The sequence below is a fragment of the Dipodomys ordii genome, unplaced genomic scaffold (assembly GCF_000151885.1).
Source record: "Dipodomys ordii isolate 6190 unplaced genomic scaffold, Dord_2.0 Scaffold2, whole genome shotgun sequence".
In the NCBI taxonomy this organism is placed as follows: Eukaryota; Metazoa; Chordata; class Mammalia; order Rodentia; family Heteromyidae; genus Dipodomys; species Dipodomys ordii.
The window spans coordinates 22,334,351-22,346,439 of record NW_012267218.1 but is presented as its reverse complement, the minus strand read 5'-3'; the positions used below and the strand labels follow the sequence as shown (position 1 = coordinate 22,346,439).

The following is a 12,089-nucleotide window of genomic DNA, read 5'->3' as shown; positions in this document are numbered from 1 at the left end:
ATCAAGAGGACTAAGATGGTTCCTCTCTTGGTGTGCCTTCTCCCTTTCCACTGTCCTTTGTGTATATCATCAGCCAGTGACGGTGTCTCTGCTTCTGTCTCCCTCTGCCCTCTCCGCCCACCATTTCCGTTCTGCATGTGTCTCTGTCTCTTCCTAGAACCGTCTGTCAGGAGTAAGACCAGAGTAAGCCTCCTCCTCCTGTGTGGGGCCTCCACCTGATAAAGAAGAAGAGGGCCTGAGAGTGGGGCCCTCCTTCATCGTGCCCTGGGCACTTTGCTTGTCCACTCAGACCCGGCTTCCTGCTTCTCTTTCTCCTATAATAAGTGTTTCTCCCTGGCCTCTGCATATCGCTCAGCTTCAGCAGCCTGCCCTTGCTGCATTGGGTGCGTGGCTGAAGTTGGTGGTTCTGCATGCCTCCAATCCAGTGCTCAGAATCTTTTGAGTCCAACTTCAAATTCCAGGAAGACAGACAGCCCAGGTCAGGTCAGCCATTGGAAGCTTGCTCTGCCACTGGCCTCCCTGGTTCCCAGCAGGGGCTTAGAATGGACTCTGAGGAGGGGTGGGGTCAGGAGGGGTTGATCAGCACCAGGCCTCTCTGATGGCGGTTCTGTTGCAGAGCATGGCACAGGTGCCCCTCACTACCAGCACACAGACTTCTTTGTCCTTGGGTCTTCTTGGGAACCAGGGGAAAATAGAGCCAGAACCATGTTAGAGAAGAAGAAAAGATAGGCTGAAACCCCCGCCCCATCTCTGTTTCTATAAACGTTGTCAGGCTGCCTTCTCCTCTCACATCCTGGTTCTTCCAGCTGTGTCTGCGGAGAACATCGTATCTCCCGTCTGGAGTTCTGGTTTTAGATTCTGAGCCCTGTGTACTGTGAAAACATTCCACCATCTCTCACCTACGCTGTCCAAATGCTTTGGAAGATTCAGGAGGCACCAGGGAGGGGAAGAGGAGAAGAGGGGGAGGAAGACAGGGAGATACCCCAAGGGACCCTGTTGGGGGCCCAGACAGTGCAGGCACTGGCGAGAGGAGCCAGTGGCTGTGGGGAAGGCTAAGAGTTGCAATCTTGTTGTATTTCTGGGAGGATTTCCACAGCTGTTCCTTGCATCTTCTCTGGGCAGCTCTGAAACAGCAGCAGGAGGATTCAGGGGAGATTCATACCATTTTAATGGGGAAGGTGTGATGAGAGGCTTTGAGACCACATCTTTCTTGCCTTTTTGGGAGATGTTGTCAGCCAGGGTGGAGCCAGGGGGGGAGGAACAGGCTGGCTGCTGTGGAATTGGGGCGTCAGGCCTAAGCACATACCGATTGATCCCCTACCCCTACCTGCCAGGAGATTTGTGTAGGATATCTATAGCCATCAGGGCCTGTGCTCCTGAATCTAGATTCTGCCTTTAGCCAGTGCACTGCTGGGAGAGACAAGACCCTAACTCCAAGTTTTGCTGGACCTGGGCAAACATACAAGAGTCCAAACCAGCAGAAAAGGCTCCTATGAGCACCTTGGGAAAAGCCAGACAGATGCAAACATGTTCATAGTTAAAGAATCCAAGCCTTCAGCCTCTTTCTAGCATCCTCTGTTCCATTCATTCATCTGAGTAATGTATGTTGAGCTCCAACTAAGTGCATGCTCAGAGGGTCCCTCTTCTACGCTCCAGCAGGGAGGACAAATGTCTGTATAAATCAGGGATCGTGATGGGATGCCACAGTGTGTGTCAGCACTGGAGCCGAGTCTTCTGGGAAGCCAAATAGACAAGAAAGTGACTTCCTCTTAAGGATGAGTATGAGTTTACCCAGTGTGGACAGAAGATCCCCTCCATGGGGTTAGGAGGCCCTGGCTGTCTTGAGTTCAGTACAGGGTGACAGCCGGAGGAAATGTACCAGGTTGCAGATGGTGGGTGGAGCAACCCCACCGTCTGAGCATCAAGATGACCTGGGAGTGTGCTGAACTTACATGCAGGGCCTTTTTGCATCTGCTGCTCCTGACCTTGGAATTAGGTCCTCTGCTGGGTAGGGGTGGGACCATGTCATGAGAACAGAGGCTGTGTGTCTGGCCAAGGGCAGGTTTAGCTGCACACAGCGCCTTGGCAGTTTGTGGGCAAACCCTCTTGGCCGAGGAGTGAGTGCGCTGCCAGCCACTTCCTCCAGTTCCTTCCCTCTGCCTGTCGTCACGGTTACCTCGGCCTGCAGAGGGGTGAGGCTGAGGTTGGGCGGAACCAACTTTGGCCAGGTTTCTATGTTCCTAAATGCAGGTCAGCCAGAGGAGCTGTCACTTCTGGTTCCCTTTCAAAGGAGGCCACGGGGCTGGGAGGTGTTGGGTGATGAGGCACCTTTCCAGCAGCCTTCCCTGGGTAGTGGTGGGGTGGGGATCAGGACTAGGAGTTGAGGGGAGGAGAATGAGAGCTAGCCTTGCCTGGCCAGCACCTCTGCCATTGGCCATAGTGCTGGGCTGGGGGCTGGCCCTCTGTCCCAAGCTCCCAGAGCATGCTGGGACTGTGTGGAGAAAGGCTGCTTACTTTCCTGGCCCGTGGCCCTTTGGGCTGAGACCTTGTTGCAGTCCGTGGGGCTACGGTCACTCTCCACACTCCTGGCCCGCCAAGAAGTGAGAGAGTTGGCAAGCCTGGGCTGTGCAACAGCTTCTCTAGTGGCCTCTGACTCCAAGCTGTCCCCAGCCCAGTTGGCCCCGCGAAGCCTCCAGATTTTCCGAGTAGGTAATGAACAGCAGGAGGCACCTTGCCAAAATGCCCTTGATGGACTGCGGTGCCGGCCAGTGGTCAAGAGCAGGAAGGTTGACAATGGGAAAATCTGAGTTCAGATCCTCCCTCTGCCATTTCTCTGTTGAGTGGCTTTAGACTGAAGGGAATGGCTGAACTCAAGCTCACTGTCTACAGACAAAACAGTGCCAGCACCTTGACTGTGAGGATGCAGCCATGCGTGCTGAGAGCATTCAGCAAAGCAGGCAACTGAGGCACTTCGCTGCTACTATTAGAGCAAGGCTTCACAACCTTCACCAGCACAGTGGGTGGGCAGTGTGGTTTTTTTTACCTCCCCTGCCCTTCCTTGGGCCCAATTCCCTGCAATGTGAGCCTGCAGGATGTTCTGGGGAGAAGCATACCTGCTCGGGGCCTTTCAGCTCTCTCACAGCTCTTGTCCTGTGGGGCAGAGGAGCAGGGAGATATGTCAGCTTAAGGAAAGAGATCTTGAAGTTTAGAAGGTCCAAGAGGGAGGAATATCAGGAGAGGCAGTGAGGGTTTACAATCCCAGCAGAAGGTAAAAGGTGTGTGTGTGTGTGTGTGTGTGTGAAGGTCATTCCTCAGGTCACAGTAGGTGGGGCAGCATGGGAACTTGTGTCCTGCCCCAGGCACTTTAAAAGGAAGTGCCTCGGAACCATTGGCCTAGAAAACGGTGCCCACAGGCCTTGGCTGGGCAAAAGAAAAGGTTGTCCCACCCACCTGTTGTTGAGCTTACCTGTGTGTGTGTGTGTGTGTGTGTGTGTGTGTGTGCGCGCGCACACACGCACGCATGCATGTGTGCTCACACATGCTCCCAGCTCCTGGCCCCTGGCAGGTCCAGGCATCCTTCCCTTGCAGGACACTGGCTCCTCCAGGGATGCCCTCCTATTGGGCGCCGATCCAAGGACCTCAGCTGACTGAGGGCAGGAGGCTGGAAGTCAGGGAGTATTGGGTCAAGATGGGGGAGCTGTGTACGTGCCAGTGTGCAAGGCTGTACCACAATTTAATCGTGGCTCTGTGCCCTCACAGTTAGACGAGGAGGAAGAGCGAAGGAAAAGGCGTCGGGAGAAGAACAAAGTAGCAGCAGCCAGATGCCGGAACAAGAAGAAGGAGCGGACAGAGTTTCTGCAGCGGGTGAGCCTGTGGCTGGCCTGGGGTGGGCTGGGAGGCCTCCCTGGCCTTTGCAGAGACTGGGCTCTCAGTACCCCGGGGTGTCACCAGATGCTGTGGAACCCCACCCCCACATGGCCTTGGCCCCCTGACTGCACTAACACCTATCTTATACCCATTTGTGAGCCCTGAGTCTCCCTGAAACTAAGCAGCCTGCAGCAGCTGAAGGTACCTGGAAATGCAGACAGTACAGCCAGGTTCCTCTGCCCTGAGCTTAGACCCTGGGTGCTGATTGACCATAGCTCAGGAATGCATTACTCTTGTTGGCTTTGCCTGGTTACCAGTTAGTTGTCTAGAGTGAGTGCTGATGCACATGGTGCTAGTAGACAAGAGTGCTTTTGTGCAGGGAATGATCCTTCTCTTAGCTACAGGTGGAGTGTCCTGAGTCCTACCTGGGCTGACCCTCAGCCCCATGAAAATGGGACCAGAGGTCAGCTATGCATAGAGGTCAGCTTGCTTCCCCCATCCCTCCTGGTCCTACCTGCTCATCCCCGCTCCCTTCTTTCCTCCTTTCTTCTCTCCCTTCCTCCCTTTCTCCTTCCAGCCCCCCTTCCCTCCTTTCATATCCCCCTTTCTTCCTCCTCCCGCTCATCTCCTTGTTTTTCTTCTCTTTCTTCCTTTTTCTCTCTCTTTCCTTCAAGACAAGGTTTCAGAATGTAGCCCAGGCTGGCTTCTAGCTTGAGATCCTACTGCTGGTATTATATGTATGTACCGTTACACTCGTTCTTGTCCTTGCCTTTCCCAAGGTTAAGTAACTTGTGTCAGGTCTCTCAGCTACTAAATGGAAGGGCTGAGCTGCAAGTCTGAAACAAACCTCAAAGCTTTTGCTCTTAACATTGCTCTTCTGGCCCTCAGGTATTGGTTGATCTACTTATTCTTTTGTTCATTCATTGATTCAGTTAATGGCCCTAAAGGTCTAGTGCTGTGCTAGGTACACTGTCAGGGAGAGAGGCTGGTTGGCTATGGTGTTCTCGGACACTGGGCATTTTGCAGGTCGCTTGTCCCACTTGCCACAAGTGAAGAGATATTCCAGGTCGCTGGTGTGGACAGTGTGGGCCATGTGGAGAGCTTCAGGCTCATAGCTTCTTTATTCTCACACGTGTCCCCTTGGGATGTTGACTTAGATGGTCCTAGAGAGCCAAGGGAGGGCGAGGAGAAGTCCCACACGTCCCTCCCTCCCCTACTCACTGCACTGTGAGGGCTATGGCAGCTGAGGCCATGTTGTGGGGTCCAATGAGAGACAATGTAGGCACCCATACTGACTCCTGTAATGGCCGTATCTGTCTGTACATGTGAGGGATTGTCAGAGCCTTTATTTTTAAATTTATTTTTGTCGGTCATGGGGATTGAAATCAGGGCCTGGGTGCTGTCCCTGAGCTCTTTTGCTTAAGGCTAGTGCAGCTCTCAGCCTCCTGAGTAGCTAGGATTACAGGCATGAGCCACCAGTGCCTGGCTGTCATTTCATTTTTAAACCCTCCCTGCCCTCACCCCTGACCCCAGGACACCTGTGATTCTTAACACCTCTCTGAGAGTTCACCTGTCCAGTAGACAAAGCTGGAACCCTAGCTAGGAGGCAGGCCTTTGGGCTGGGTCCACAGGCTCCTCCCTGCTGTTAACTGTTCCCTGTCACCCTGGATGCCTGCCACACATTCTCTGAGCTTGGTAGCGGTGAGACCATCTTACATCTCATACTCCCATGGCAACCTCTGTACTTCAGCCATTCTCTCCTCAGTGGTCAGTGGCTCTGGAGAGGAGACAAGGAGCCCCTCGTAATTGACAGGATCCTTAGGAATGAATGAAAGTCTTGCTCGTGGTCAACCGTGGCTGTGTCGGAGGGCTGAGAACCCGAGCTTCTGCTGCCTGCCACTCAAGCCATATTTTCACGCCTCAAGAGGCCCTGGAAAGCTTGTCTGCAGTAACCTAGCTTGCAAGAGGCAAGATTTTAATCCAGACACACCCTACAACTTGGAAACTTGTGCGAGCTCCTTCCCAACTCTTAGAGAAAGTTAGTGGAACTCTCATTTTATGAGCCTTGAGGTAATTTGTTCTTTTTAAAGCACAACAGCAGAGAATCCTAATGCTTAAAGTCTCCTGAGCCAATCAGATTTTTATGGGAGGAAACTAAGGCCCAGAGAGGGGATGTAACTTAGCCAAGGTCGTCAGCCAAGATGAAAAGCCCAAACACCTGGCACCTCACCTTGTATTTTTTTTCTATTGGCTTCTAACCCATGTGTAGGAGGCACAATCTTAATTTGTACGAATTCTGTTCTAAAACAACAAATACTTTCCCTTTTTCTAAAGCAATAATGTTGACCAGGAGTCAGAACAATAGCCAAAAAAATGCTGACAGAATCATTTTTTTTGACAGAATCATTTTATTGTATAATTAGCACATAGAAGATTCCGGCCCAGTTTCTTCTTTATTCACCAGGAAAAGACATCAAATAATTGCTGTTGTAAAACCACAAACCAGCCTGGTATGGTGCTGTGAAATTCCAGCACTCTGGAGGCTGAGGCAAGAGGATTACAAACTCAGGTCCAACTTGGGCTATAAGGAGACTCTGTCTCAAGAAAAATAAATAAATAAAAATGAATAGATAATAAGTAATAAACCCACAAAACCACTGTTACCACCGTGATTAATAACAGATTCTTCTGAGCACAATTTATAGTTGCAGAAGAAACTCACTATATATCTCAGGCTGGTCTGATCATCTTAGCTCCCTAAGTGCTGGGATTACAGGTGTGCACTACTACCCCCAGGGTGACCTCATTGATCTGATATGGTACAGGTGTCTGCAAGGAAGAGTTAACCTGACATGACATAGTTTGGAGGAAATGGGTCGCTGTGTATTCTGTTGAATTCTGTGGGTTGGATGCTTCCCGCTGTGGGTCCATATGTAGCTTCGAACTCATTGTACCTGCAGCCAAACTCCTTCCATGCTCTGCCCACCACTCTCTAGTTCTCCCCTCCCAGACTTCCTTCTAGGCCCCTGATCTCACAGTTCTTTGCCCTGTCTCCTGCATTGCAAGTCCAGGCACTCACCAAGACCTGCTGAGTTTTCTTTGAAACAGCTCTCTTCCCTTTTCCTTCCCCCTTTTCTGCTCATCGTGTGACATAAAAAAGCCCTTAACCCTCTCTAACCCTTTGCTTTACACAGTGCTTTTCCCATGTGTGTTTATCTAATCCCCGCCATCATCGCCTTTTTATAGACCAGATAACTGAGGCTTGGAGGAGTGACGGAACTTGCTCAAGCTTCTGCTTGGCAACCTCCAGGCTTTCCAGAGCTGCAGTGTGGCTTGGAACTTGCCCTCCCCACCTTACACCAGAGTGCCCTCGGGGAGCTGCCGGCACCATTTTTACCCGAGTCCCAAGTGTGAGTCCTTGTTCATTCATGGCTCCTCACTGGAGGTTCCTTTCCTACCCTGCCCTATAGATCCGTCAGCCCAAGGTCACCCCATTCCTCCACCTTCTCTGATGGTCTCCCAGACCCCGGTTATCTCTGCCTTGCTGTATGGATGGATGCCTCCCTCCCTGAGCAGAAGCTGTGTTGAGGGCTCGTGGCACTGGCATTCTGCAGATCACCCACTGGGTACCCAGCAAGTTCCTGGGTCCCCCAGAAACAGAGGCTCAGGACCATTTGAGGATGGAGCTAACATGGTGGGCTGGGGGAGCTGCATGGTCAGAGAATTGGTGAGAAGTTTCACTAGTTACACCCAAAATGGACACCAGACTGTCAGACTGTGGGGTGACAGAACATTATGGCTTCCTGTGGGGTCCCCCTTACCTCCCTCCCCCACATGGTTGTTTTTTTTTTCTTTCAGAATTCCAAGAACTGTGGACCAGGCCAATGTTCCATTTAAGTTTCTGCCTGTGTACTAAAAAACCATTAAAGATCATGGCTGGCGTTTAATTTTCCTTTTTGGAGCAGTTTGCTGTGGGTGTCTGGTCATGAGGCCTGACTTTCTCAGTTGTTCAGAGCTCCTGGGGGCCCCTGGCGCCCCTCAGAGATAGCACAGACCCTCTCCTAGGGCTGTGTGTGTGAGGATAACACCACTGCAGGGGGCGGCAAGGGCTCTGGAGGGCCCCTCCCCTGCCCTGAGGGGAGGCTGCTGCGTGTCCCACTGGCATTTGTACCCGCCTTGCCCTGGGGCTGACAGGTTGCTCAGTTTTGCATTTTGTACCAAGAGAGTTCTTGTGAGACCACCATGGGCCTGGCAGCATGGCAGCACATTCCCGTGCCATATGCCAGGAGCACCCTGTCTCCAGATGGAGAGGCAGAGTGACTCCTGGGGAAGAACCACTGGCCTAAAGCCACCCAAGATCAATGGCAGCTCCGTGGACATCGATCTGGAGAGAGCTTTAAGTCATAAACTGGTAGAGGTCCAGGAAAAGTCATTCCAGTCAGACAGGTTTTTTACAGTTTGACCTCCAGCCTTGAATGACATGCACCTTGTCACCTGTTCAGTCACCTGTCTTAAAATGAACAGGTAACTCTGTCTCTCTCCCCCTCCCCAGCTTATCCCAATTCCTTCCTTCCCTCAGGGCTTCTCCAGTGGACAGGAAGTACCTTAGAACTCTCACTTGAGGCCCATTTGGATCCTGTAAGATGACCGTTAGTTGCCTAGCCATAGATACACCTTCTAAATTGCAGGGAGAGTCTGCTTAGATCATTCTAGACTAATAGTCTGAAAGCATAAGTTTTAGGTGGAATGTCGTGACTTTACTGAACTCATCAATCCCATAATATATTCCTACACATGAACACATCTGTGGCCTCTTTGAACCCTTCCTTGGACCTACTCTAGAGTCATCTGGCCTCCATTTTGTATCTCGGCTCACCTTTAGTATCTTGTGCAAAGGCCTGAGCCTTGGTCAAACTAGAACAACAGCTCGGAGGCCACTAAGACTGAGTGACTTGAGTGAGAGCAGAGAGGCAGAACATGAGCTGGGCGCGCCCTGAACTATCAACGGAGGTATCAAACCACTATGCTAAAGGCCAGTGTCTGTGTGATGGACAGGCTGTTGACCCAGAGGCTCGGTCTCTGGTGGAGAACTGGCAAAAGTGCCAGCGGTGGGTGCCCTGGTCCCCACTGTCCTCTGCAGAGCCTCTTCCTGAGCAGTCTGGTAAACACTGATGGCGGAGCTCTGTTTTTCACACAGGAGTCGGAGCGGCTGGAACTCATGAACGCTGAGCTGAAGACCCAGATTGAAGAGCTGAAGCAGGAGCGGCAGCAGCTCATCCTGATGCTGAACCGTCACCGCCCCACCTGCATCGTCCGGACCGACAGCGTCAGGACCCCTGAGTCCGAAGGCAACCCGCTACTGGAGCAGCTGGACAAGAAGTGACCGTGGGGCGGGGAGGACGAAGCAGAGGAAGGAGGAGGACAGGCAAAGAGGGGAGAGGAGAGGGTCCCGGAGGGCCCCTCCTTGGCGCATGAGAAACTGTGATGGAGCTCAGCCAGCCAGCACCCCCGGCGGACTCCTTTGTGAAACTCGGATCAGCCAACGGGAGGGGAAGAGTGGGCTGAAGACATCCTGAGGGAACAAGCGCTGAGACCAAAGGTGACCCGTGGGAAGGGCTGTCCTGCCCGGGGCCCAGCTGGAAGGAGGCAGGACAGGAGTCATGGGCCAAAGAGATGCCCAGCCTGGCAGTCTCAGACACTTCCCTGGACCTCTGCTGAGACACCCACCCGAGGGACCACTGATCAGCCAGGAAAAGCCATGAGTTGCAACCAAAATACAGCTGAGATTGGAACTCAGCACGAACTGCAATCCATCCTGCTCCGGCTGTGCCTCCGCCCTGCTGCGAAGCTGGAGAGGGGCATGCTGCGGGGCCCTGCTGCCCCTGCCGCCCTGCCCGGGAGGCGCAGCCAGGCACACCCTCGCCAGCCCTGCTGGAGTTTGCTGTGGGCACTGAGGCGCAGGCGCCCTTCCAAAGCACATACCGAATGTTTACAGACGGGCTGTTCTGGCAGGGCTCGCAACTGCACATGTTTTTTTATACTTTCTTTTTTTTTTAATATTTTTTACAAAAAAAAAGATTTTATACAAGCAATATATATATGGATTTCTATAATCACTCGATGTGATACAGTATAAATATGCTATGGTTTGTTTGTTACAGACAGATACCCACCAGTAATGGCTGTTGTGTGTAACTGCTCAGTACTGTAGTCTCTGGGTGTTGGGGAGGGGGGGTGGCTGGGCGAGTGGGATACATTTCCATCCTTGTAAACCCTTCCTGTAAACCCAGTCCTGTATCGCTCAGTAAACATTGCTCTTACCAGCTGCCTTGCATAGTGTCTGCCTGGGGCTGGGGACGGGTTGAGGGGAGGGACGGAGTGCAAGGTGTGCCCAGTGTCATACAATGTTTGGAGCATCTGTTGTAGCTGCTTACTTTCCATAGCTGTATACTTAGATAAATGAGAATATGCCCATTTCACAGATGAGGAAACCAACACTCAGAGATGTTTATGTACCATACAGTTACCATTTGGGATATGCCACAAATGTTTACTGAGAGCTCCTGTCAATATGTGTGTGTGTGTGTGTGTACGCACGTGCGTACACGAGGTAATGGATAACCACCTAGGTCTTGCCCCCTGGGGCCTATGATGATGGAGTTATTTTGTGCTTGTTTCACCCCAGCCTGGCCAAGGAGTGGTGATTAATGTCAGGTCATAGGTCATAGTTGGGGAGATTAGACTTGGCAGATGTTATTGGTTGAAGAGTTGGATGACCAGTGGATCCTCTTTATTCTTCACTACAGCACAAAATTGGTATTATTTTACAAACAGAGGAGCGAAAGCTCAGAGAGGACAAGTGACTTCCCCAAGGTCACTCCACTGACAGGAGACCAAGCTGGTATTTGGACTCTACCTCTAGAGGCCTGTGATGCCTCCTGTCACCAGCTGACTGGGATTGTCCCTGCAGCTGAAGGCCCCACCTGATCAGAAGAACCTTAGAGGCCACAGTTATAGATTTTTGTTTCTAGAAAAGCTGGATAGAGTACCAGGCTAGCCCTTGATTGTGAATTGAGCCAGCTGTCCTGGCAAATGTATGCCTGATCTAGTGGCATAGCTGTAGCCAAATACCTGACCCATGGAGCAGGAGCAGCTTAGCCCCAGTCACCAGGTGACTGGCATTTATCACTTGAGAGACTCTGCCATGTGGATGATTTGCTGTTGGGCTCTGTGAGGCAGTGGGATAGGTGTTGGCTTCCTGGTACACTGAGGTTTAAAAGGTTAACGTGGGCTGGGAGCCAGTGGCTAATGCCTGTGATCCTAGCTACTCAGGAGCCTGAGATCTGAAGATCATGGTTTTAAGCCAGCCCAGACAGGAAAGTCTGTAAGACTCTTATGTCCAATTAACCACCAACAAGCCAGAAGTGGAGCTGTGGCTCAATGTGGTGGAGCACTAGCCCTGAGCAGAAAAGCTCAGGGACACTGCTTAGGCCCTGAGTTCAAGCCCCACGACTGACAGCCCTTCCCTACCCCCCAGAAAAAAGGCAGAGTTGAGAGTGGAGCCAAGGTCTCCTAGACCTTCTACCATGTGTTTTCTCCCCTATCCCTGGGGCTGTGTACCACTAGCAACCTTCAACTGCTTCCTGAGTGGACAAGGGCTTCTGAGTGGATAGAAATGGACAGGAAGTCACTAATACACAGTTGGTCCCTCACTACCTCATCTGTTTCACTCCACTCAATAGATTTGGCTGCCCTGAGCCCTCTCTTGGATCCTGGGCCTGGTCAGCTCCCTGCCTGCTATGGCAGGTCACAGCAAACCTTGGCTGTGATCCTTTAGTATTGTTCAGCCTAGAGGAAAATGGAAGAAAAGCCTTACCTTTCAAATGATCAGGACTATTTCCTGCTCCTGGCTGTGGCTCCTCTGACCCCTGCTTGGGTATCACAAGCTGACCGCTGCAGAACAGAGACTTTCTTAGGCTAGGCAGAGGGACTGTGTCCTGAAATCAGTGACTCTCCTGGGCTGTGCATGCCCCAGGTGTCTTTCCCCCCTCTCCCAATGTGTGGGCAGCTGGAAGCCTTCATCCTGAGAGGTAGTATGGGAGGGCTTCCTGCAGGCCTGCCACTGGGTATGTGTTCTTCCAGCTGGCTTGCACCACCATGTTAGAAGGTCACTGCTGCTGCTCCACACTGTAGAGGAGAAAAACAAGTCACAGAGAGGAAGT

The 12,089-nt window shown here is 52.0% G+C and overlaps 1 protein-coding gene across 4 annotated transcripts in view; it reads left to right on the top strand.

Annotated features, from left to right (window-relative positions):
• Positions 1 to 10,176, top strand: part of Jdp2 (Jun dimerization protein 2) — a 40,738-nt gene extending 30,562 nt beyond the window's left edge. For all 4 annotated transcript variants that reach the window (XM_013012536.1, XM_013012545.1, XM_013012526.1 and 1 more), the window contains exons 3-4: positions 3,760 to 3,864; positions 9,065 to 10,176. In XM_013012536.1, the coding sequence (XP_012867990.1) occupies positions 3,760 to 3,864; positions 9,065 to 9,250 (291 nt within the window). In that variant the 3' untranslated portion in view covers positions 9,251 to 10,176. The remainder of the gene's footprint in view (positions 1 to 3,759; positions 3,865 to 9,064) is intronic.
• Positions 10,177 to 12,089: the final 1,913 nt, after the last annotated feature.